This window comes from Dufourea novaeangliae, unplaced genomic scaffold (assembly GCF_001272555.1).
Source record: "Dufourea novaeangliae isolate 0120121106 unplaced genomic scaffold, ASM127255v1 scaffold89, whole genome shotgun sequence".
Classification (NCBI taxonomy): Eukaryota; Metazoa; Arthropoda; class Insecta; order Hymenoptera; family Halictidae; genus Dufourea; species Dufourea novaeangliae.
The window spans coordinates 2,238,475-2,265,947 of record NW_015373988.1 but is presented as its reverse complement, the minus strand read 5'-3'; the positions used below and the strand labels follow the sequence as shown (position 1 = coordinate 2,265,947).

Here is a 27,473-nt window from a genome sequence, read left to right as displayed (position 1 = left end):
TAAGTACTACTTTTATCAAAAGTAATAGATTATTCATTGAGGGGTCAGAAGGTGTTATTTCAGCAGGCATGAAAATTGAATTCTGTTTAAATTACAGACATTAGTCAATCAATACTTTCAAACGATCGGTAAAACAAAGATGGCAGCGCTCAGACATTCCTGCCAGTTCTCAAGGGTGAACGTCGCCTTAAAAATTTCTCGAGAATGCGTATGTAGGGTTAATCATGATTATTCAGAATTGGCGAGCCATCGAATAGGAACGTATCTTCTAAAATATTGTTATACCCACGGGATTACATCGATGTATCCTTGAAAATATGTATCTCCTCGTCAATAAATATTGGCAGCTTTCGATTCAGTACTTTCGATACCTGCTCCCTTCGGTCGAGAATGAATGTATGCACTTTGATTTAAATTCATTTTGCTAACTCTGGCTTCGAGTCCGCCTTCGTGTCTAACACGGATTTAATCCCAAAATTCCTCTGAAACTCGAATCGAATCGATTTTCTATTGATATCCATGTAAATTCTCAATTGGTCCATTTTATCTTTCGTCGCTCGGTTGATAGCGAGAGAGGGTACCGATGACTTCGTTCAGAGAAAGTAGAAGACCCAGTAGATGGCGTTGAATAGTATAAAACTCACTGGAAATATGATTCTCGAATATTTATCGATTATATTCACGTCTTTGATCTTTGGCATCGACACACGCAACACGGACGCGCCTCTTCGTATCGCGTGTAAAACCTGCAATCATTGTTCCCTGTTGTATTCAAAAAGCTATATTCCTTTTATTATTTGAAAGAATATCATTCCTTATTTCGTTCCAGACAGCACATGACGCCTTGAAGACGCCCATTTTACGGCTATTTTAGGTTTAAGGCGCCTTTAAGCTTTATTTTTAGTTATACAAAAAAGTTGCAAATTTGTAGTACTTTTTATAGTAATTAATCACAGATATATCGAAAGATAACTGAATTTCGCTCATTTTTACCTTTGGTTTATGCTGTTTAGGTCCTCTGTATCTGAGACCGATGTTTCTTCCGTGTGTGTTATAGGCCGCGACTCTCGAAATGCGAAAACTAGGAGGAAACTTGACCGGATCGTGTTCTCTTCCGGCTCCAGGAGTTGAACCACCGCTGATTAGGCCAGATCTGTTTCTTATACTTGGCAGAGGTGACATTCGTAAGTCTTGAAGCTCTATTATATCCGCTTCTGTTGAACCAGGAAATGGAGAATTTGCCTTGCTTCCTGTAAAATTATTATTTTTCCTTCTTTCCAATTCTTTCATTTATTCATTATAAAATTTCAATATAAAATTCTCGCGTATACACGAGTAGATCCGTTTTTAAACGAATAAAGCTGTCTTATTAGGTGTACGAAGGACTTACATAATACCGTTCAACAAATTTTCACTTTTTTTCTGACTTCTAACATTTAATAGTCGTTCCTTATAGAATTTTCTGTCCTGAATACGAATCGGTAAACAGTTTTTCGCCAGCATCCTCAGTTTTCGAGAAATTTAATTTTGAAAAAAATGCAAGTTTTCAGAAAAGTAGTAAATCACTTTTTTTTTTAAATATATAAGAAATGGCTACTGAATGTTAGAAGTCAGGTGGCTGTTGAATAGTGTACCTACATAATTTGTAATTAAACGATGAAAACTTACCCGCTTTAGAGGTAATGACTTTCTTCTCGTCAGTTTCTTTCTTTTTCGTCTTTTTCTTGGCTCTGGCACCCCAATATGTGTAATTTACAGCTGCGTACTCCAACAGAGCCGCGAATACGAAAACGAAACACATTACTAAATAAATATCGATAGCCTTCACGTAGCTGATACGTGGCAGTGAGCTACGTACGCCTGTCGAAATTGTTGTCATTGTCAGGACTGTCGTTATTCCTACGAAACGAAAAAAGTCCATAAAATAAGAACTTTATGAATTCATAATATTTCATTATAATCATTACTGATTACACTTTGATATTTTATTTTAGCTGATGTTAACTACCACTTGGTAAACGTATTCTTATGCTTAAATTTTTCCATTTTTTTACAGACATGTTTTATTAAACATTTAACTGTTTCATGACTTAAGTTTAAATAAACATTTTGGTTCACAGTACTGTCAACAAAAACTAATATTATATTTGCGCTTCTTTTTGCAATTTTGTAAATTTTTTAAATTATGTATGCACGAGGGTTGAATTATAATTGGTTCCATAAGTCAAGCATTAATAAAAATATAAAAACTCTTTACCGAGAGCAACTCTGGCGCTGGTCGCTTCGTGATTGATCCAGAAACTGACCCAACTCAGCATCACGATCAAGATGCTGGGCAAATACGTCTGGAACACGAAGTATCCGATGTTCCTCTGAAGCTTGAAGCTCAATGAAAGTCTTTGATATATACCGGTGGCCAGCCTCTCTTTACGATCGTTCGTTTCGTATCCGATTATCGTGAATTGTGGCAGTTCTGCTTCTTCGACTCCACGAACTGGAGTTTCTTTCCAATACATCACTACGTCCAGCACCGTGTATCCGTCTGAGGGAATTATTCTCTTAAGTTTCTCATTTTCATCAAATCACGCGGATTTTTTCTATTTCGGTATCGATATGATTTACTTTAAAAAGTGGAGAAATGCGCTTAACGTTTTACCATTTCCTAAATTGTATCGTTTTCAAGTCTAGAAATGGACAGTAATTAATGTTGTCTTGATAACGTAGTAGTACCGTAAAATTAGTGTTCTTGTATGGCTTTGTGCTTTGTAGAGAGAAATAAGAATAACCTATTAACTGGGTAAGACGAGATAATTCGTCGTAGATGTCTGTGACGATGTGTCATTTGTTTTTAATCATACTATGGAACCATTGTATTTGTTGTTATTATGATTATATTATAATTCTCAATAGTCTTATTATGTACTAAAATAATTTTCAAACGAGTAATTTGTTGACTCATTAATGAGTTGTTATTTCATCTCGTTTCCACAATAATTCCAATACAACAGAAGAGAATTTCTAGAAACTACATCTCAAAGACTTTTGAACGGATTTAATAACAAACTGTTTACGTGAAAGCTCGACGAAAGATGACTCTCTGTAGAGTTCGTTTTACAATTCAAATCGAAAGAGTTCCTGAAATCCGTGTATTATTCATTTGAATATTTTGGACAAGACATTCTGAGGTGGGGGCGGGGAGTGGAGGGGAGAAATGGGAGTGGAAGGGGTTGACAGAATGAAAAAGGAACTACGAAAGGTAGTATCGATCGTACAGCTCTCGATCTCTACGGTGCAGTTCTGCGAATCGAGCGGATAGTAGTGCAGATCCATCATGCAGGCCAGGGTCGTCGTAAATCTCATGCCATAAGTGACAGATCCGTCTCCGGACAACCGGACGAGTTTATTACGCTCGGTCACGTCGTGCAAGAAACTGCGAACAGACCGAAAAAAAACCAACATTTTCTTTCTCAACCTCATCCTACCGTCTACATGCATTCATTGGGCTTCTCCCAAATACAAAATGGCGCACGAAGTGTCATACCGTGTGATTTCCGTGTGACATAGTTATCTATCGTGATAAATTGGTACGTGTCGTGTTTATAATGAAAAACGATATTTTATGTGATTTATTAGTAAATTATTATTTCTGCAATAATAGGAGGATTTCAAATATTTTGGTTTATTTTTGAGAAATTAATTTACTCGGGACACTTACAAAATTTTCGACGAGGTTATATAAAAAGTGAACGGAAACGTGCTGTTGTATGGAAGGTTTATTTTATTTGTTACATAACTTCTATTATTAGTGAGGTTTTATTTTATTACGAAAGCGTTAAGAATTTTTACAATGACTTAATACAAATAGAGATTGATTCGAGCATATGTTGTTAATGTACAAATAGAATTTATAGCTAATATTAAAGAAAATAACTGTTGTAATAATTAATTACTTTACTTCTACTGTACAAATACAGATTTTACAATTAAGGGATTACCAGGTTCCAAATAAAATAACAATTTTATTAAATTGTACTAAATCTTTTAATATACTGAGTTGTAGACAATGGTGTATGCCATAAATGTATAAAATTTACAGTCAAGTTAGAATTATAAAACGTTTCCATAATTAATTATAGATAATCGAGTGTCTACTGTACAAATCCTCTGATAGATGCAGTGAACTTTGAACTCTCTAGATTTGATATTCCAATATCATCGTTTTAATATATATATTCAATTGTATTCATTAGATGTTATTAATATTCCAATAAGTACCATTAAACGTTCCTAGAGTTTCCGGAAATTCTCTAACTTAATCACTTTTTCTTTACAGCTATCGAGTAATTCATTTTCCACATTTCTTGTGCTTGCGTTTAACACATTGACTGCCACGTCGGCCGCATATAAGTGACAACTTTGGATATGATGGTTCAAACATCAATCTTTAGGGGGGAATATAAAATTAAATAAATTCGTCTAGAATTTATAAAAATGAATAAAGTTCAAAAGTAAGAATCATAACTAGACTGCCGAAATTTATGCAAATTCACAATTTGAGATACTACTATCTAAAAATTAAAATGGAACAGAATTGTGAATTATGTACTAGAGTTGAAAATGTTTATTTTATTGCATTTTCCAAGGGACGCAATAAATGCATAAACATCTGCAGTCTAGTCATGACAAATCTTGGCCCATATAGTATGTATTCTGTTAAAAAAAGTAATAATTTCTGATCCCGAAAGAATTTTTATGGTTTCAGTCCCCGGCGGTCAACGTGTTAAGAAAGGGCAAATATGTAGAAATTATTATCGTACGTACCTGTTCTTATCGTTGGCGAAAAATGTGTCCGGAACCCAAATCTTTTCCGCGAAATCTCCACTTAGGGTAAGGACCTCCTTTTCCTGGGAAAACGCTAATCTCTCGTCCTTCCAATACTGATTTAAATACATGGTTATTGTGTAATCCTACAGAAAAAAAGAAACTGTTGATTTAAATAATAAAACAACTATGGTTGAGGGATTTGTGTAAAAATGTATCAAAGTTGATGGGCATCACTGAGCATTTATTAAAATTAATTTTCTGCAAACCAAAAGCAAGTGAGATACTTAAGGTGCTCATGTTATGTGGGACACCCTGCATTTTTGTGGTGTACTTTACAAATTTTTATTCGTGAGTGAAAAATGTGACCAAATATGGAACAGTATACCTAATATGAAATAATGCCATTTTTTTAAATCTGACTAATGAATATTGGTCAAACGGCTATAGGTTATAGGTTATTCCACTCACAAGGGAAGGCACGGAAGTGTCCCCCTCAGATTTTGATGAAACTTCGTATGTCTGTTAAGCAGTCAAAAATAAGGGATACGTATTTTTTTTTATCGGCTAAGATGCGAAAATTTCGATCCGAAATTTTTTTGTTATAAACAAATTATATTTTGGACAATTTATTAACATCATATTATTCTACATAAAAAACCGGAAACCTCATCCATTAGAAGTTTTCATGCATCTCCTCTAGTTTTCAAGATAGTACTTTCGGGTCAAAACTTCGAGGGGTGGTTTCATCCCTTAAAGTCGCATCTCAGCCGATAAAAAAAATACGTATTCCTTATTTTTGACTGCTTAACAGACATACGAAGTTTCATCAAAATCGGAGGAGGACCCTTCCGTACCTTCCCACTCAGTATAATACCGGTATTTTACGTTTCGGTAGAAGTCCTGATCCCACTCCCTCATTTTGGCACCGCACACGTGTTGTGACTCGCAGTCGAGCGAAGGTTAGTGATATGACAAGATCGCTTTGTTTTGCTGTTGTTCGATAACTTTTGACAGTGCGTAAATTTGATGTGTTTTTCGTATTTGTTATTATATTACCATGTTTATTTGTTTTGTTATTGTTGACATATCTGCCTGTGATATTCGTAAGTATTTTCAACGTTGTAAAATTCCAAATATGGAATACGTCGAATGTGCTGGTGCAAAGTTTGACACCTGGATACGTGATTATTGCAAATAACTATTTTTTATTTAATTTTTTAAACGTGATTTTATAATTAAAATGACTAATCAATAAGCAGAATAAAGCTATTTTTTTGTTGGTGTTCTATGAAAATATTGTACCTGATGTCAGTGTTTCATATTTGGGTACCTATTCCATATTAGGTAAAATTTATGTTTTTTTAATGTCAGTCCAATATGCGTTCATAATATTGCAAATATAAGATTGTTCTTAAATTGAGTGTAAATGTATTACTGAATGCCCATAAAAATGATATTCGAAAAACAAAACAGTAATTCAGATTTGACTACATTCCTCTACTTGATTTGTTTGAAAGTTAAGAAACAATTCTCAAAAAAATGTTCGATCTCCAAAAGTAAAAGGTTTCTTGATACGTCGTTCAATTGAAAATGAAATTTGAGAAACGCTGAGCAATTAACAATATTATGTATATAAATGTGTATATTCACCATGTTTACTTCCGAGATGGCGTCGAAACTAGCAATTGTAAGATCCATACCAACTAACAAAGGTTCCCCTGGAAAAATCGAAAGTCATAATTATCAACACATTTTAAAAACTTTCGTATTCTATTGATAATTACTAATATATCTAAAAAATGTTCGTCTTTTATTCTAAACACAACGCGGCAACAATTGTCACAATAATGAATACATATGTTATACTCAAATCACACGACACTTTGTGTGCCATTTTGTATTTGGAAAAAAAAGTATCCTAGAAATGTATACTAAAATTCGAAATAATAACGTGACCAGATTTACGGGGATCATTTTTGTTAGTCGGGAAATGGACGGGGGATTCAGGAAATTACATGGAGTCGTTAAGCGGATCAGAACTCCAGTATGATCAGTGGCCTGTAAAAAGTTCGTAGTAGCACGATTAAATTTCTTGACATCAATTTTCAGTTTCTTCTCTGTTTCAATGCTCGCAAATTAAGTTCATAGACAAAGTGAATGGCCTTTTAAAAAACTGAAAGAACGGAATAATAATTTCGTTTAAATAAACACTACTTCATTTGTTTAAGTACGTTGTTGTTATAAAACAATTATTTTTTCAAATTTGTTTCAAAATTGTTTCAAAAAAATTAAAATGTAATCATTATGACTTAAGTAAAGCGAAAATAAGTCTAGAAACATTCTCTTTAAATAAAAATTAAACTTTTAAATGATTAACGATTTACTCATCGTGAAAATAAAAAAGACTTTAATAATTGATCTAGATGACTCTATCAGAAAAATAGAATCAATTTTATCGTAACGTACAAATAGAATTGAGACAGGAATACAATTACTTACCACCGAAATTTGGTCTCAATCGGATGTCATACCCATCGAGAATTCGTGATATAGTTTGTGTTACATTCTCCAACCTATCAGACACCACCCCTGTGTTTTCGTAACTGGCCCTGAAATATTTGACAAACGTGATTAATTATACTGCATTTTTAAAAATATTTTGTTCAAAAGCGCATAAATTTTTATTCAATAGTAATCTGTATGTACGATAATACTACGCGAAACAATTTTTACGTTTTATTATATTAAGTAGACAGAATTTCTGCACCCATTCACCTATTTTAACTGTAACAAAAACAATCGAATTTAGAAGCCTCTTCAGAACCTTTTTAATAGAACACTCTTATAAACTTAGTTAAACTGTTTAGTTGAGCATCATCCTAAATAATGCAATATTTATGCCATACAGTAAAATAAAATTTTTCCTGATTAAATATGATTTTTTAGGAAGTAATTAAAAGGATACATATTTCGCTATATTTATGTAAATAATAAACAACGATATTATTTAAGAAATTAAAAATAAATATAGTCCTTTTAATTTTTCTCTATTGAATCTGAGTTAAGTTGGAAACTTTGGGGCCTTACTACAGAGACGTTGTGCTGAATTAATTATTACCAGGTAACCAGGTAGATCGTCTGCAGCAGTAGGATGATCTGCTGCAGCCTCATCCTGCTAACCATCCTCCGAAATTACGTCAGCGGACAAACGAGGACGTCATCTCGTTGGGTTCTTGCACCTCGTCATCGAGCCGCCCGAAACTGTAACCAGAACCGACCTGATTTCTGTCCTTGACCTTCATTATATATCATTGATCATTCAACTTATTCATCTTCGATTTGAACTCTTTAATTCGGGACACGAATAAATTAGATTAAATATAAGTTTCTTTAATAACAGTTTCACCATCTTTGCCTGTATTCTAATTAATAGACTAGTTAACTAGGCATGAAAGCCTTCGAGTAACAACTTTTAATTCAAACAATTATGTACTTGAAATCTCTGAAGTGCCACCACCGACAAAAAAAGCACGTATCTTATAAGATGTGCCGCTTGATGTCATTTAAGTTCCATGCCTCAAAATTTTCATAAAGTGTACCGTTAACTCATTATTCGAGGTGATCAAGTTAGCTGAGACACCCTGTATATTATTGAAGAATTGACGAATACATTCTGGTTTACTGAATAAACATATAGAATAAATATTCAGAGAAAGTCTTTCGAGGTGATCAATTTCTACGACAACAGAGAATAATTCGAATAAAATTTGCATATTTACATAATTCATTTTAACGGAATAGATATTGAGAAACACGCAAGAAGAAGCATTTGCTTCCGAAGAAAAGCGTCGATATTACTACTACAGCACTTACAGAGAAGGGACAAATGAAAGGAAAAAAAAACAACAAACAATGAATGTCAACTAATTTATTGCACACTATTTAATTACCAACAATTCGATGCAATGAAATTTATTCATATTACTCTGTACATTTCGTCCCAAACTAACAGAATTAACAAATTTTCCATTAGATATCAATTTCTTATTAAATGATCAATTTAACAAATGAATGACGAGTTGTGAAAGTAGTGGTTTGAACTGTTCAGTTCGCTTAAACTGTTAATAGAGTGAACTTATTTCACCAAATTGATTTTAAACAACATAGAGAAACAAATTTTTCTTAGTTGGTATACATAATGTAGATTTCTAAGCGTAATGTAATTTTTTCAATTCATTTCAAACGATTTTTCGATTTTTAGCTTTGAATAAGAATAAAAAGTGAAGTGAAAGCAAATTAAATGAAAAGTGTTAACTTTGTATATTAAAATATTTCTTATAATAATAATAATAGTAATAATAATAGTAATAATATTTATTTATAAACGGGTTATGAAGCCTTTTGGTACAATATACAAGTATATGGAAGTCTAGAGGACAAACGAAAAGTTTCGATGTACAACCATTGCGTAAAGATATACCAGGGTTGACAAAGATTTATAGTAACTGTACAGAAGGTTCAATAAAATTGAACAAAAATTCTACGTGACTGTATGAAGAATTATAATAATGGACAATAAGAAAAGAAAAAATTTACATAGCATTTATAAGAACATACAAAAAGTTACGATTTTGCAGAAAGAAATATATTTTAATTATGAAGAATTATTTAAGAAAGAAATATATATATATATTCCAACAACTATTTTATTTGTTTGTTACAATGCTTCACTTTTCATTTAGAAACCACAAAATGCTAATACACTAGACGAAAACAATACAAACTTCCTAAAGCCATGATCAAATAAGATCTTTCTTCACATTTGAATTAATCCTAATTTTAAAAAATCGAACAAAATCTAAAGTTACAGTAGACTGTCTACTTCTCTAAAAAAAAAGCTACTTTATCACCCGGTTCTCTCACTGACTTTCGACCAAAAAGTAAGACCAGACAACAAGGTTCATCTCCGCAATCCTATAACTTAAAGATGATCGATTTAGGGGGTGAAATGTATAGAGTAAAATATATATGTAGACCTCTTTGCAGACCATTCTCCAAAAGATAGAAGGGCCGTTTTAAAGGAGGATGTACTCAACGGGTTCAGCGGTTGTGGTGACCTCGGCGTGGTCTACAGACATTGTTAACGCTAGAACCACCGAAGTCTTTCAATTACAATCACGTTAATAAAAGGGACAGCTTCTTGAAAATATTCAAATCGCTAAATCAACGAACTCCTTCACTTATATATCACGATAAAAGTCCCGAAGTATCTCAAAAGATACATTGTTATTGACAATTTTTCATCATTTTTTTAGATGTTCACGAACCAAGTCATTCTGACCGTATTCACGGGCCAGTCATTTTGGTAGTTCTAGTGATACGGATAACGTCACCACCAGTGAAACGCCTCTCTCACCCTTCCTGGCACTCGATGCCCTTAAAAGGGCACACTATTTCACCACCGATCAGACAGGTTCTATCACGAGCACTATCCGACGTCGACGTGGTTGTCGAGGATATTTTCTGACACTTCGGATGCTGCGCGACGCTGCACCCTCTCCACTCGCCCCTATTCCTCCCTATCTCTCTCTACCCCCTCTCTGGCCATCACTCTCTCTACTAACCTCCTTTCGCCATCTCTCTTAGGTTACATTTTATCCTTATTGGGGCTACTACCTATCCTCTTCTTTCAACCATCACTATTCCACCAAATGTATTCTTGCATCCCCTTCTTCCTCCTAATCACCACATCCAATCACCATTCTTTTACCCTCTTTACAACTCTAACGTTTTCTCGTTTAATACCCAAACTGATTCAGTCCCTCTCACCTGTATCACTCGCGAAACAATTTTTTCCTGGTCATTGAAAGAAGGCACCATCTTACCCAGGGGTCTTCGTATTATCTGTCACTTTATAAATTCTCTTCCTTCGACTCTCCCTTTCACCTCCGTTATTTAACACTTTCTACCCTTGGTCCATTCGACTCTTTCATTTCACTCCTTCACATCTGCATCCCCCCCCCACCCCTCCTGTCAACCCTCGACTATTCGGGGCCTCTCACCTATTTATCTTTCGCTTCTGTTTGGTCACCGATAACGTCAGCCTGTATATCTCTCTGTGCTCGCCATTCCTCGGTCGCTCCCGAGGCGATCTGGAGGTTCACGGAAAACTGGAACCACGCATGTGCAGCCCCGTTCCCGCGGGCGACCTACTGACACACAGAGAGACCACCAAGCCGGCTACGCCGTCTCTCTGGATCACGATGCTGACGGAGATCGAAACGCATAAGTAGCTACCTCATTTGGGATGATGTGCCTCTGTGTGAAACGCACACCCGGCACGGCGAAAGTCGTTAACCCTATCCGATTGCTGTCTCATTTTTTTTTTTTTTTTTTCTCTTCTTTTCGATATAGGTACAGTAAATACTCGATGAGTGTTCGAAGGCTCCTCGGTACTGACAAGAAGTCGATAAACGCATATTTGCCTCAATCGGTGGATAAACGTGAAAAACTTTTGAAAATTTAGAAATTTAGAAATTAACTAATTTCTTCACTTTCATATCGTAATAAAAGGTGCAGAAGATCTGAGAAAATGTATTGCCATAACATTTTAATCGTCGTTGTAAGAGTGTATTGACAAGTTATTTGTGAGGATTTTAAGGACTGTGAAGCCGTAACAGACGAATTCCTACATCTTCTGTAATTTTTTATCGAAGCACTTCTATCGTTATATTTTCTACGATTTTACATTTCACGAGTGAATAAAATCCGCAATTTTCTCGTTAATACCGACATCGGAATTTCCTCGTAGAATCATTCGGGTATACCGCAGTGCACGATATACGTATACGATTCGAGAGAAGTGATCCACTTTTCGGGAGGTTCGTATTTCCTTTTAGAAAGATTCAAGGAACAAGTACTTGCGGCTGGTTAAATAGAACAGGGATCGGTAACGGTGTTTAAACGAGCGTCAAAGTTCAATTACCGCGACGTCAGGTTCCTATTCCGTAAGGCCTGCAGATTTCCTTTTTTTTTTTTTCTTCACAATACTCCCGATGTCGTCCTACATTTCTGAAGCACACGTTTTACAGGGAAACGTTCTGTCAGTATTTTTTGTTCGACCGATGACATCACTGGAAACATCGACGAAAAGAAGGTCGAAATTGAAATACGCACTTAGATCGTGTTTTCTTAGGCTTACCGTTTTTCTTTTAAACAGTCAACGCGTTCGCTGTCACTATATTGTTTGTTAAAGTGTTCGTTGGAGATCACGTTAGGTTTCCATCGTTTTATTCGGTGGAATGTATTCAATTTCTTGATTAAATATTGGATCTTGATAAAATTTAAATGGTAGGTATATTTATGACAAGTACACTATGTACTATAATACATATTATTAGTCAAATACTTACTGAAAACAGATACTGCTGACTAAACATTATACTTATAAAACTTCAAGGAACATTCGTATTATTTAAAACGTGACAATAATATTTTCACATTGAAGTTACCTACTATTTTACGAAATACAGGTAAGAAATAGATTATTCTGATACATTTGAGACGTTTTTTTTGTACGATCTTGTCACTATTATAATGGTTAACATTATTATCCAGCAAATATATATTAGAAATCATTGAAAATATAATTGAACGATTAAGAAAGTTCGTTGAACGTTGCAGAATGTAGGATTATTGGAGTTTGCGCGGCAGCGAGCCTCGCCACCCAGGTGGGAGATCCACGAGGATCTGTCACAAGAATCGCATGTAGATCTCGCTCGCAAGTGCCGGTATTCGGTTCGAGCTTGTTCAATATTTTTTCGGTAATAATTTTTGGTGTTGCACTAACAAACATCCTTCTGAGAAGCTCACTGAAATGTTCACGTAAGTAAACTTTTCGTTTGACTACAGACACACACGTAGTGTCTACTTTTGAATGTTTGCAATAATAGCATTTGTTTACATGCACATTATTAAAATAGGATCGTTTCATAAAGAATTTAGTACGGTAATTTTGGTCTGAGACATTTTTCCATTTATTATTAGTGTTAGTTTATTGTACATTTTCTATGTTAATTAAATTGATAATTATTATTGTGATTTTAATATATTTTTTCGATCGTATTTGTATTAATGTCTATAATTATATAATACGTAATGCGGTCTAACAGTTTCGATTGAACCCTGATTTAGTACAGAACAATTAAAAGAGCCTTTATTTATTATTTATTTAATTATGTTAATATTCATGGAAATTAGTTTTGCGAAACAAAGACATTTTTTAAAATCCTTTTTCAATAAATACAAATTAGATTAGAAACTTTTCAAGGTTACTATGTGTATAAAATAATAATATTTATTAACATTCAATTGTTATGTTGACCACCTGCAAGAAAAACTAGTTTCAACTCCAATTTTGATAAGTCAATCATGTAGCTTTTAACAAAATTAATTTATAACATAAATACATACTCCACAAATTCAATAAATAAAAAGAATTTATAATAAAAATAGCTTAAAAGCCTGTGAGATTTAGAATTTATGCAAATTTTAACCCGAATAATATACAATAGCATCGAAGCTCTTAATCTACTTTTCCATTAATTGCTTTTCATAGTATACTAAAATAGTCTCACTTAATGATTCAAAATTCATTATACATTCTATATCATATTATATTAAGTTAAACTGTATTCTATTATACAATATTTATTAATTATTATATATTATTCTATATTACAATATATTACTATACTATAATAGTTTATCGTAGATCTGTTATTTCTAGTGATACGTAAATCACATTTCATTACAACCAGAAATTCTCCTCCTTGAGTACATAAAATGTCTCCCTTAAAAAACACAAAAATTCGTGTAATAAGAATATAACAGTAAAAAGGACTACGTTATAGACAAACTTGTGTGTACATAACACAGCAACTGTGCTGGTAGTGGACACACCAGGAATACAGTGCCTTTTATTTCCACGTTATGTCTATAAGAACACCTTTGTCCCTCTCTCTGTACACGAAACAACGGGGATTTTTCGCGAGCACAATCGAAACAGACTGTATTAAACGTCGAATTGGATCGAAGAAATATATTATGGTAATGAAAGCTCTGTCACGGGATCGACCACTCACAGCTCGGGTTGTTTAGCCAGCCCCACAAATATGCCCACTATTGGCAGAGTCCGTTAATGAAAAGCTGAAATTAAAGTGGTACGAGTTCCCCAGTAAACGTGTGCCTGCAATAGCCGAGAAAAAAAATAATCATCGGCTTTTTTTTGTTTTTCTTTTTTACGTCGGACCGTTCCTTTTCCTTGATCATCGTCCTTTTTTTCAAACGGAGAAGAGCTTGTGGTATGATGGTACCATTGACGTATAAAATTCTTCCCTTTATATTGTCATGTTTCTGTTCTTTTATTCGTAATACAGCGATAAAATAATGGTAATTTGTTATTTGTCAGTATATACGATAAATGCATAAAATTCACAGTCAATTTGTGAATATCGCAAATATTTGTAAATTCTGTCATGATTGTTTATAATGGCGGTTTTGTTCTAGATGTTCTGACTGTAACCTTCCTTTATTTGTTTCATTGTAATTTATAAAATAATATTTTTAATGGTAAAGGAGAATATCATTCTTCAACATTGACACTTGAAATTTTAAGAATGATCTTTTAATTAACTGCTATAATTCAATTACCAACGTCCATATTTTCATTAGTTCGTGTTAAATTAATGTTGTTACATTTGTACAACTTGATGGTTACATATTTATAATAATAAATAATAATAAATATGTAACGTTCAATAATAATAATATGTTGAAGAAAATAAGATTGTTCAATCTTACTACAGTCACGGAAGTTGGTTGAACAGTGTCGCAAGTGTCTGCTACGAAGAATTTCGAAAAAAAAGCCATGTTTTTCATGGTCCCTCTGCGAGGGGGGCACCGGAAGGGCTTAAAGGGCGATTCTGACGTAACGAGGGAGAACATTCACTCGAAAGATCGAGGGGTACCCTTGTCGGAAGTTGCTGAATCCGCGGCTAAGGAGAGCTCTCTTGTACTCCTATCTTCCCTCCACGTCTCCCCTCTTTTCGACGGCCGCCCACATTTGACCCTGCTTCGCCTGTCGTCAGTTTCTAGTTTTCAACCGATCGCTCTGCAATTATTCACCAGTATTTAGTCTTTTCTATTTTCGTTTTAACACATTTTATTTACTTTTACACGGTTTTTTAACACGTTTTATATACTTTTACAAGATTTTTTAACACCTATTATTTACTTTTGAGATAAGACTTCTGTAAAACAATTTAATAATACAATAATTGCACAGAAATTAATTGTTTCCAGTAATATTATCATTATACTACCTATATTGTAAATGAAAATATAATTATATGCATAGTGAGAAATGTTATAAATGCATAAAATTTGCAATATTTAAAGGAGACATCTGTTTTTTAAATACTAATATCAGTGTTTCCATTTGTCACATAATCATTGTATAGCAAAAATATTACAAAACGAAATTTATGACAAAGAAAATTTAACACTAGAAAATGGATATTTTTTTTTTTTTCACAGACTCGTATTTTTCGTGCTGTTAGCGACGCGTAAGGATCGAAATTACGCTCTCGATCTTTCCTTGCCATCTCCGAAGGCCTCATCGAAGTCAGCGGTGAACAGAGGAACCATGAACGATATCGTCTCGAAAAACATCACTATGGTCCTCGAGAATCTCCTGATGAATTACGAAAACAACCAGCTGCCCACCCATGGAAAGGGTAAAACAGAAATAAATCATACATTCAGTTTCTGAGATACACTAAAACTTTAGTATGTATTTAAAATATATTCTGATAGAGAATTAAATTCTATATAAAACCCAGTATATTAAGGTTTTAAATTAATGCTAAAAAGTAATAAGAGAAGTGGTAACTTTTTCGTCCACTACAGTAGATAAATTTGTACACTTCTGTGAAGTACAACATTAACAGTGAACTAAATTCTATCCTTCAAAAAGACGACACGATAGTTTACATTACACTTTTGTTTTTTTCAAAAATCGCGAATACTGTAAATGATTTGACCAATATTTTATAATGGACGTTTTACTTTAGTGTTATTTCCGAAATATTCACGTCTAAATATTACTTTTCCTCGTTTATTTGCTAGCGATATATAATCCTAATATTTAATACAGTAATTTACCTACTCGTTTTAAGTAATCCCCGTTCATCAAGCGATTTTTCGTTCACACTCGACCGCCTAATTGGATCAACTTAATCTCGACGATGAAGGGATCGAGAGCGGTTTTACTTGCGGTCCGTCCAAAAAAAAAAAAAGAATCGGGTCTCTAGTGTATGTATCATGTTTCAATTTCCACGATTTTTCCCCTCGATCTTCCAGGCGTGCACGTGATAAAGCCTTCGGAGTTTCTTTTTCGACAGAGACGAGTGTGACGTCCACCATATTCTGTTGGTTCTGATCTCTGTTACCGGAACAAACTGTCCATTCTGAGAGTTTTGTCCGATCTGGACAAGGGTTGGAAATTTCCTGCGACTTGATGTTTGATCCCACCCCGAACACGTTTCTCCCGATTTTTCTCCGTGTGTATCTACGTCACCGCAAAACTAAAGGCGAAACACAGAATCTGAAATCACGGTGCAAGTGACAAAGAAGCGATTACTGGATGCGAAAATAAACTGAAACTGTGGAATGAAATTTTTTCACTGTAAGCTTCATCTTTGAGACAATCGATTTCGAACGTTCATCGAATACGAGTGGAAATTTCAAAGGTTATGAAATTGTTTAATTTGTTTATTTATTATGCTCGTTTGTTCGGTAAATTGTGGCTGTTTAGGCAACTCTGCATTAATTAGATTCGAAAGAAAATTTGGCTTAGGAGCTAGGGGATTTATTGTAAATGTAAATGTTTGTTACGAACGGAAGAATTCTTTGGTACAAAATTGAAATTATATGAACAAAGACACGTGGGTAGAAAAAAATTAAAAACAAATGAATAATTTTTAAATAAATAAATTTTAATATAACTTTTAGAATCATATCAATATTACTCAATATTTTACTCAATAATTTCCTGAGGAGAAAATCTGTAATTAACCTATTTTTTGTATGCGTGCAAAATGGTGTACCCTCTTAAATTCAAATTTCCCATCAACTTTACCAGTTTTCAACAAAAGAAATTCAATTTTACACTTTGTTAGCGAACCTTTTGTACGCACAACTACAGGTTATTTTTAGGTAAAGGTATTTTTTTAGTATTTAAGGTTATTAAAGGTATTTAAAGGTTATTTTTAATTAAAGCTATATTTTTTAAACATTCCAAAGGATGTTTACTGTTTTATTAATTTAGTGCACGGAGAGCTACAACAATGTGTTCAGCCCCGTGATCCTTTATTCTATTGTGAAAGAATCAAAAGAAGCGAATAAAGTTATTCCGCTAGAATGTCGATTTTAAAATGATTGTAACGAAAAAAAGGAGCGTTGTAACAACCTTTGACAAGTGATCGAGCGAAAAAGAGAAAATAGGAAGCTAGCCGATGCGAATAAAACACGGGAAAAGTTGGACGGCAGCCAGCCGAAAAAAAGTATCCTTCCGAAATCGCCTTTATTTCTAGCGTGCGGTTTCAATTTTCTATAATTTCCCTTTTTGTCCTCAATCCGTGGTAAGCTGTAGTATAGTAGCCAATTTTCTTAATCTGCCCGAAGAAAATCGAGATGTCGATCTTCTGAACAAATAGAAATTAATTTAATTTTTATTAAAGTAACAAGATTTTTGTTATAAACATGATATTTGCTGTTACTTATGGACTATTGGGATTTATTTATTGGATTTAATTACAATTCACAGTATTATGAAAAATTTAACAGAATGTTAAATATTAAAAGAACTGTGGCGAATTGTAGCATTTTTTCAAATATGTGATTATGCAAGGTACAATAATATAAGATTAACTTGTTGATTGCCCAAAATTTTACTGCAGGGATATAATATCGTGATAGAATACATGTGCTCCAATTTTTGTTGACTTGTCTACTTTAATTGCACCGGTTACCAGTGACCAGCACGACAATTTTGTGACCTGAACATTTTCTTCCCCAAAATCTATAATTGAAGAAATGAATGTCAATTGAATTTCGAAATTCGCATAAGTTTTAAATACTTTTAATACTTTAAGCAAGTCCGTAAAACCCTACGCATTAACGAGATGTAATTAATCATTGCAGTCTATCAGTAGATATATTTTGACATACACGTACAAATATATGTTTATATATATTTAAATATATATTTGTTATTAACAATATTATATTTTAATAATTAATAATATTTAATATCAATTAATATACAATATTAATAATATTATTACCAATATTATATTAATATTAAATATCTGTAACTATTTATCTATAAATAATATATATCAAATATAATATATAAATTTGCGTCGTAATTAGAGGTAATTCGATAAAGCAGTATTACCAGCCGGTGACATGCAATTATTCAAATGAACAAATGACCAATGTTCGCTCACAATCATACGAGATTCACAGCTGTCGAGCAATTTTAATCTATGAGTATATTTCTACAATAAAATGATTTTTGATCGCGTGACTTTTAATATTATACATATACATACTGTACTTAGACAGAGGACATGGACGGACTTGTACAAATATTAACATATTTAATATGCTATCATATTTTCATATCGTTTGAGAATAATCAAACCTATTAATACAATGATCCGTTTTCTTCAACAGTCTGTATATATATTAATGTCCGTTTAGGATAAAAAGTTATGGAATATATAGGGTGTCATGTAACTGGTGGTACAACCATGTAAAGGGTGATTCTTCGTGAAAAAGTAAGTCGAAAATATAAAATAAAATTTTTTTATTTAGGATTTTGCTTTCGAGAAAGTTGACTTTGAAAATGAAAAAACGTTATTCTATACTTTAGACTTATTTTTTCATGTAGAATCAACCCCTACCCTGTTGTTTCACCAGTTGCATGACACCCTGTATATCTCACGTCATCAACAATGTCAGAAACATTAAATATACAGTCAACATGTGTTCAACAATTTTGAAAAATTAATGAAAATTCAATTATAAATTTTCGGTTCTCAGGGGCACCGACAGTGGTGAAAACGAACATCTTAATAAGAAGCATGGGTCCTGTGTCCGAACTCGATATGGTAATTCTAAAAATGTAATAATAATTTATCATTTCGAGATCTAGTTTTTCATGGAAAATTTGATTCATCAGTTTTTGCATTTGAAACTTATTTACTAAATAAATGACTCAAATTTAATTCAAAAGAATTAATTCATTTCAAATAACTCAATCTTTATAATTGTCGTTTTCTAAGGATTATTCAATGGACTGTTACTTCCGGCAGTCGTGGAGGGATTCTCGTTTGAGCTTCCTGGGACCAATAAAATCGCTCAGTTTGAGCATCAAGATGCTGGAAAGAATATGGAGACCTGATACATATATTTATAATGGAAAACACAGTTACGTGCATACCATCACTGTGCCCAACAAATTGTTGAGAATTTCGCAGGACGGAGATATCCTTTATTCCATGAGGTATTGTCATTATTGATGACTACGGATCTTTTCAAATTTATTTCCGAAAATTGGAATTAAACAGAAATTTCTTTACTGTTTTTTTAAAATTACTCTAAAACCATACTAAAAAGTGAACTTCTCTTGAAATTATTAGTGGTATAATTCAATTTTATATGCTTTTGAGATATTTTGAGGTTTAGGAACAATCTTGTATATTAACTTAGATTGGGGCGATACACTCAGCATCTCCTGTTGAATTATTACTAAAACTAGATATACACCATTTATGCAAAAAATAGAGTTAGGGTTATCTTCCTATGATATTAACTAAAATTCATTAAACATTCACGTGTATGTAAAATACGTCAAGGGTTCCATTTATTTCGTGTGGTCGAAGTGAATATTATTGAATTAATAGTAATTATTTATAGTGATTAAATCTTTAAATTTCTAAACAGGCTCACTATAAAAGCAAAGTGTCCAATGGAGTTAAGGAATTTTCCTATGGACCGACAGTCTTGTCCACTTATTCTTGGAAGTTGTAAGTACCTATCTGTAATTTAAAAGTTCCACATCATAATGGAAATAAGGAATATTTATTTCCCCCTTTTTTGATTCATTAAGAAAGAAGAAAAATATTTAATTCGCCATAGATACGATTAAAATAAATAATTTCATGAAATCAGTTGAAAATAAGTTTTATGTCGAACTAGAATAAATTAAGTACAATGTTTATTATACATATATTGTATATTAGATCGTGTTTTGTGAATAATTAATTTATATAATGATCAAATTTATATCTCGAAAACGAAACTTCAAACGCAATTTCGTTATTCTTGATTTTCGTCTTATTTTGAGCCGTACTATCTTCCTTATTTCATTTGTACCACGAATTCTGGCAATTCATTACAAAAATTGTCATTTTTAGATGCATACACTTCTGGTCAACTAGTCTACGAGTGGCAGGAAGGGTCCTCCGTGAATTTCGTCCCTGGAATGGCCCTCTCGCAATTCGATCTAATGGGTTCACCGTATCGGAATTTAACTTATTTTCGTCGAGAGGGTGAATTCTCGGTTCTCCAAGTTTCCTTCAACTTACAACGGAACACTGGTTACTTCCTTATCCAAGTAAGTCACTCAACGAATCGTTTCCTATCTCATTGGGTTGGCTAAAATGTAATGTCGAATTTATACTGTGGGCGTTCTTTTTATTTCTATAAAAAGAACTACTCCTAATTAATAAAATATATTGTATACGGGGTGTCATATATTTTATTATACATTCATCGTGAAAAAATAAGTCAACAATAAAGAACAAAATTTTTTCATTTGAATTCTCGTTTTCGAGAAAATCGACTTCAAAAATCTGCTGGATACGCGTGTTAATTGAATAGGACTTGGTTAGCGCGTCTATTCATTGCTTCAGGATAATTATCAAAGTCGATTTTCTCGAAAACGAAGTCTCAAATGAAAAAATTTTATTCTATATTTTCGACATATTTTTTCACGTAGAATTATCGTCTATCCAGTTACATGGCACCCTGTTGTATATTCTGACAGCTAACTTTAACACATTGTTTAAAAAAAATACATTATAATTCTAATTTTGAATTGACTATTGAAGAATTGTTGAAAAACTTGAAAATATTTATACTACGGTGTTTAGAAAAAACTGCGGTACTTATGGGATGACCTAATAAATACTTGAAATGTGTATGAAAATATATATAGTTTAAATGTGTACAGAAATTATTTATGTCTATGATCTGTTATTAAAAATGTTACCATTTATACATTTATATAAATCTACCACTAGGTTTACGTGCCCTGTGTCTTAATAGTGGTGCTCAGTTGGGTGTCTTTTTGGATTCATCGCGAGGCTACCAGCGATCGAGTCGGTTTAGGTAAATCGTAGAATTTATTTTAATGTATTAATGATTTAATTAAGACATATACTGTCATAATCCGAGATACGTGACCAACCGAAGAGAATCTACTATAAGAATAAGATATGGAAGAAGTTGCTACGCAAGATTTTCATTTCAATATTGCACTATAACACTGAAAAATGATTTTACATTGAAAATTTGTAGTTTTTAAAAATTGACTTTTAAAAATTGAACCATCAGATTGTAGGAAAAAGCATCGCATCACTATTCAATTACAGTGAATAAATGGACTAATGCAAATTTGATCACATGACAAACCAAGTCGACATTATACTAAAATAATTATAAAACATATCTGTGGTCTTATAAAACATATCGAATTTGTTGTTTAATTGTACGAGATTGTTTTCGGACAACGTCCCTTTTAATTCGATAATGTTTCTGAATTCGATAACAATTATTACATTAAATGTAAATTGATTTTCTAGGTATCACTACAGTTTTGACACTGTCAACTATTAGCCTTGATTCGAGAACCGATTTACCGAAAGTCAGGTACGCCACAGCCCTTGATTGGTTTTTGTTAATGAGTTTTGGATACTGCATCGCTACCCTCTTAGAGTTTGCTGGTGTCCATTACTTTACAAAGGTAAAATAAATTTAAAATAACATTATTCGTATTTTACTAAGTTCTTCCTAAAATTTTTCATTGTATTTTTATATTATTTTTAAAACTTACTGGAATTAAATTACTGTATTTTTATAATAATAATTACAGCTATTGTGACTGTGGTTACTTCTTAATTGTAATTACACTATAATGATCAGTAAAACTTTATTTTTCTGTTAATTTAATAAATTTTTGTTTATTAATTGTAATTGTAACTAACTATGCCTACAATGCTAGAGCACTAATTGAGTGATCTAATTTATAAGTTTGCATAATTGTAAACATCTAATTCTATTTTTAACAAAACTGTCATCTCATAAATTACCATTACAAATGTGTAAGCTTGAATAATAATTGCAATTGTATAAATTCTAATGATTGACTAAATGTAGGTCGGTAGCGGAGAAATTCCTTTGGATGAAGACGAATGGGAGGACCAAAGCGAAGCCAATTATCAAGACGCATTCTGCAATATTGTGTCCTGTAGCCCGCAAACTGTCCATCCAGAGACTATAATCGATGTTCCTCGAAGAAGGAGCTCTTTATTATGCGATGTTTACGACGTGAACGTAAGCACCTTACGATTATTTTATCATATCTTTTCTATGTTGTATTATTAGGTCGTTGCACACGAAGTGTGCCATTTTACTGACAGATATATCTCATATTACTATTATCAATGAAAATTATTAGCATATGTCCTTTATTTATTCCAAAATTACACAATGTACTCTACTCTTTTCAAAGTACTATCTAACATAACAATAAAATCAATCGTGTTAAACATTAAAGTTCATTTATGTCTCCTGTTCGTCCACTCAGTTCATCTTCATTATTATTTTTCAATTAATATTAATTTTTCAATGAATTTAACAAGAAGGAGGTTACAAGATACTTGAATTATGGTTCATTTTCATCTAGGAATCAGTCGCATATGGAAGAGGATCAATGTCAGTTTCCGTTACGTCAAAACCGTCCACAATGGAAAGACAGACACAGACGGAAGTGTGGATACCAAAATGGCGGCAGTTTCTTTATTGTCTCGCTGGCGACGAGGCATTCAGGTTATAAGTTCAAATGAAATATTTTATTTTATACTTAACTTTTCTCTTTAACAAAAAATAACTCAGTGTCAATACCATGTTTGACCAAAACTTGCTTCGATACACATTCTGTTTTCTATACTCGTATTTTTCTGTATACAGGAGACGTAGACAGAGGGAAGCTGCTGGAAATTGCAAAAAACGGGGTGAAAAAATTGCCAGGCATATAAATAGTGTCTCCCAAATCGACAAAGTAGCGAGGATAGTATTTCCAGCGTCTTTCGGACTGCTGAATGTTTGTTATTGGGTGATTTATGTCTCGTATCAAGAAGAATTCAAGTGGCAGGATCCACCGATCGGCTCGATTTCACAATAATTAACTGACATACGATTTATGCTCATATGTAAAAATAAAACAATAAAGTGTATAGTTCTAACGGAAACTTACATAAAAATTGTTTCACGTTTCGATCCCGGACTCTGCATCCTCGAAAGACATCCCAATTCGTTATAACTATCACAGAATCCCCAAGTGCGTTATAACTACATATAGTATACAGGGTGTTCTGCTTGAAATAGACCACCTAACTATCTTTTCTATCTGTGATCATACGAGAAATATTTTTTGGGTAATATAAATGGTTTCAAGAGACGAATCAGATGATGGAAAAAATTATATAAGCGAATTTAAAATGTTTAAAGTTCAAGGTCATTTTAAGGTCATACTATTATATATGGATAAAGGCATAATAATGTTGGCTATAATATACAACAGGAAAAATTATGTGCATATACAATTGTATATTTAAAGCAATTGTTGTTAAATTTATAGAAATACTATTGTAAATTGTATATTTTCGTGCGATTTTTTCAATAAAAAACAGTCAAACCATACATATGCTTTATTCATTAATCCCTAAAATATTGTAACTTATATGCCGCAAATAATTCCCTCCCCTGTAACTTGCAATTCTTTCGTACCGTCTATTTCTACTTTGTATCTTGCTTACATTATTAATAAGGCACCCCGTGTGTGAGAAAGTGGGGTCATAGAACCCCCAGAGGACGGGCCAAGAACTCCGTGCGGTGAGATCGTGGGGTCATAGAACCCCCAGAGGGCGGGCCAAGGACTCCGTGCGGTGAGATCGTGGGGTCATAGAACCCCCAGAGGACGAGCAAGGACTCCGTGCGATGAGATCGTGGGGTTACAGAGCCCCGAAGGTGGCGCCAGAGACCCCCGTGTAGTGTGATCGTGGTTCCATAGAACCCCCGAAGGTGGCGCCAAAAACCCCGTCCTTTGTGACGTGGGGTCAGAGAGCCCCCGACGGTGGCGCCAGTGACCCCGTGCGGTGAGTTCGTGGGGTCACAGAGCCCCCAACGGTGGGAGTTCGGACCTGTGTATGCATACGACTGTGATAAATATATATATAATGCTTGCTTCTCCCTGGAGATGTCGTGTGCATCACTGTGCACATGGTGCACATGTATGAAACACAAATACCACATGACAACAAGTATCAGTACTATCATTGAGTATTACAAAAGCATCGATAAGTATAGACTAGTACGGCGTATACCATTGTTAACATTGTAGTTAATCAGTTTTATAGTCAGTAAATAAACACAAACATGTTTCGAAATGTAAGTAATGATGTGGAGCATTGTACAATCTATAATTAATCAAAGCGTATTACGTACTTTCCTGAAAATGTTGTATATTCCTAGGTTATACCGAGAGCAATGCAAAGTATTTCAGGAATTAATATTAGAGGAATGTGCTCAGATGTTAAATTGGAAAAAAGTAAGTAATCGGTTTATTGAGTATTCGTTGATGATTTTGGAAAATATAATCACTTTATTCATATATCTTAAGTTATTGTTGGTAATAAAAAGCATTAATAACACAATACTGTTGAAAAGAGTTCGTATTTTAATATACAAAAGATTCGACACATACCAAATAAAAAACATAAAATTCATAACCAGCTTAAATAATAAAAAATTCCTTTGTAATAGGTAAATATAATTAAATAATAATTGTACACTTTTGTATCGATAGCAATTAACCAAGTGACTTTATTAGGAAGAGTTGGAAGTGAACCGCAAAAAAAGGGAAATAATGAACATCCTGTTGTTATGTTTTCTCTAGCAACGCATAGCAATTATAAATATGGTAATGGTAAGTATACCAAACAAGATTTTGATATAGAGATTTAATCAGAACATAAATGTTTGTATCTTAATTTTTATGGTGATATTTGTGTAAATAAGATTTTATTTATAAGTTCTTAAATTTTTAAACAGTTCATTACAATTAAGTTATTTCAGACAGATGAATATTATATACAATTTAAAAACTGGCCTGACACTATCTATTGACACAGCTTTTTGCTACTGTCTGTTAAAGTTTTTAATAAGTAGTGAGAATCCACCTTGGATATCACCCAAGAAATTAATAATTTACTGAATCAACAGATTATATATTTTATTTCAATTTTATGAAGTTTATTATTACTTTTGTGAAATTTTATACATTGAAACAATTTCAGGGGATTTTGTGCAACGAACGGACTGGCATAGGATATGCATTTTTAAACCAAGTCTTCGTGAAACTGTGCTCAACTATTTAAAAAGAGGTCAAAGAATACTGGTCATTGGAAAGATAAACTATGGTGAATTTAAGGACTTAGAAGGACAAACAAAAGCTAGTACAGCAGTGATAGCGGAGGAGGTGGTCTTTTTCCAAATGGCATAACAAAATCAATGACTTTCTTATTAGTTTTATATAAATCATCTTTTTTTAAATAAACATCTATTTACATTTAGAATAAACATCTATAAATAACAAATGTGTTTTCTTTTTTGTTTTGGATTGAATTCTATGATAATTTGTGTGGTTTTACTGCTTATTGCAGTTCCAAAACATTTCACAATTCTATTCTACTTAGTTTGGGGGCGGGATAATGAATTGATACCACGAGATTTGCTTAATAAGTAAATAAATCTCTATTTACACGTTGCTCTTTCATTTGCAATGAGTTACACAATAAACGATCAGTATTCGCCTAAAATTGTACAGGTTTCATTTTATACAGGATCTGCAAAACGAAACGACATATAAACTCTCTCAGGGAATCGAAAGGATGATAATTTGTAAGTGTTGGGAAATAGAAGGGTACTCGACGATATCGATAGTCCCTTTAAAATTCTACGATACATGCGAGTGTATATGTGTCATGTACACACATATATACGGTATATTACTAAAGATATGCGACATCCCAAATTAAGATCGTAGTCGAGATCAAAAATGCCGATTCATCTCTCCTTTCAAACGATATATTTTCTTGGCAAGTATTCGGTATTATGCAAGATATAATACCGAAACCGTAACATCCAATAAACCGCTTACAATTAAGAGTATTGTCTACGTTAACACGTACTATTGTCCCTCTGATGACTGATGCCAGAAGCTAGTTATACACAGTTAGGTCTAACGATTTCCTGCTTACGCCTAACTTACCAGAGAAAATTAAAACAAATATTGTTCTTTACCATCATTTATGTAATATTATTATTCATTACTCACGTATGTAAATACGCTACCACTCATAAGTATTTGCACATCCATATCAGATTCATTTTACTGAAAAATGCAGCAATTTTTTCAAACAAGCGTTCTTCACAATAACGACTATAGAAAGCGAACAAAATCCCATGATCATCTATTGAAATATTCCAAAGTGAAATGTAAGATGAAAATGAGTAAACCTTTTGTTCAATCGGGGGATATACTTATGAGTGGTAGCGTATGTTAAAATCACATTATGAAATAAACAAGTATTTTTTCATTCTCTTCCAGAAAATTAGGCTAGAAACCTTTGGACCTTACTATACAGATCCATAAGCAATTCCAAAATGTCTTAATCACTTTGCTCGCCTTTGACATATGATCTTTGTTATGATCTGAATTTGGGCTGTTCCTTTTAAGAACACAATCTGTGTTTGTGTGTTTTAATATATTTATAATTAATATAAATCGTTCTCTCATGAAAATTATATACACGAAACAAAAGTTTTTCCTATGTATCCGCATGTGTTATAGTAAAAACTTCACGGAGATCACAGTATACAAATAGCCAAATACAATTTCTCCATTTATAAATCTCTCGTTTTCTAATACACTTCTTATTCTTACGGTTCACCCTCCCCCCGTTTCTCTCGATCACAACCACTCTTATGCCATACACACACGCATCACGCATTCACTCGTCCCTAGCGCACACGTACTGTTCTTCCCTTTTATGTCTTCGAGTCTTATGCAAAAATACGATTCTTAAGACCTGTTTTCTAATCGTACACGCGCCTTCGGTCCCTAGTTACGTTTCTTTTCTCTTCCTTTACTGTTTTTTTTTTTTTTTTTTTTTTTT

General features: G+C 33.2%; 3 protein-coding genes across 3 annotated transcripts; 2 read left to right on the top strand and 1 right to left on the bottom strand.

Annotated features, from left to right (window-relative positions):
* Positions 1-593: 593 nt before the first annotated feature.
* LOC107187561 (gamma-aminobutyric acid receptor subunit beta-like) lies at positions 594-8,007 on the bottom strand. Its single transcript, XM_015575685.1, has 9 exons — positions 7,943-8,007; positions 7,324-7,433; positions 6,475-6,542; positions 4,822-4,967; positions 3,273-3,430; positions 2,258-2,542; positions 1,669-1,899; positions 994-1,250; positions 594-746 (listed from the first exon to the last, which is right to left on the bottom strand). Exons 1-9 carry the CDS (start codon positions 8,005-8,007, stop codon positions 594-596), a joined length of 1,473 nt encoding a protein of 490 aa, XP_015431171.1.
* Positions 8,008-14,191: 6,184 nt separating this feature from the next.
* LOC107187454 (gamma-aminobutyric acid receptor alpha-like) lies at positions 14,192-23,419 on the top strand. The gene is made up of 11 exons (XM_015575558.1): positions 14,192-14,205; positions 15,421-15,620; positions 18,994-19,061; positions 19,236-19,456; positions 19,897-19,979; positions 20,370-20,569; positions 21,258-21,345; positions 21,819-21,979; positions 22,393-22,569; positions 22,922-23,064; positions 23,206-23,419. Exons 1-11 carry the CDS (start codon positions 14,192-14,194, stop codon positions 23,417-23,419), a joined length of 1,569 nt encoding a protein of 522 aa, XP_015431044.1.
* Positions 23,420-24,603: 1,184 nt separating this feature from the next.
* Positions 24,604-25,822, top strand: LOC107187592 (single-stranded DNA-binding protein, mitochondrial). The gene is made up of 4 exons (XM_015575718.1): positions 24,604-24,684; positions 24,769-24,844; positions 25,103-25,222; positions 25,593-25,822. The coding sequence occupies exons 1-4, from the start codon at positions 24,673-24,675 to the stop codon at positions 25,796-25,798; spliced, it is 414 nt and encodes a 137-aa protein (XP_015431204.1). The 5' UTR covers positions 24,604-24,672; the 3' UTR covers positions 25,799-25,822.
* The last annotated feature ends 1,651 nt before the right edge of the window (positions 25,823-27,473 follow it).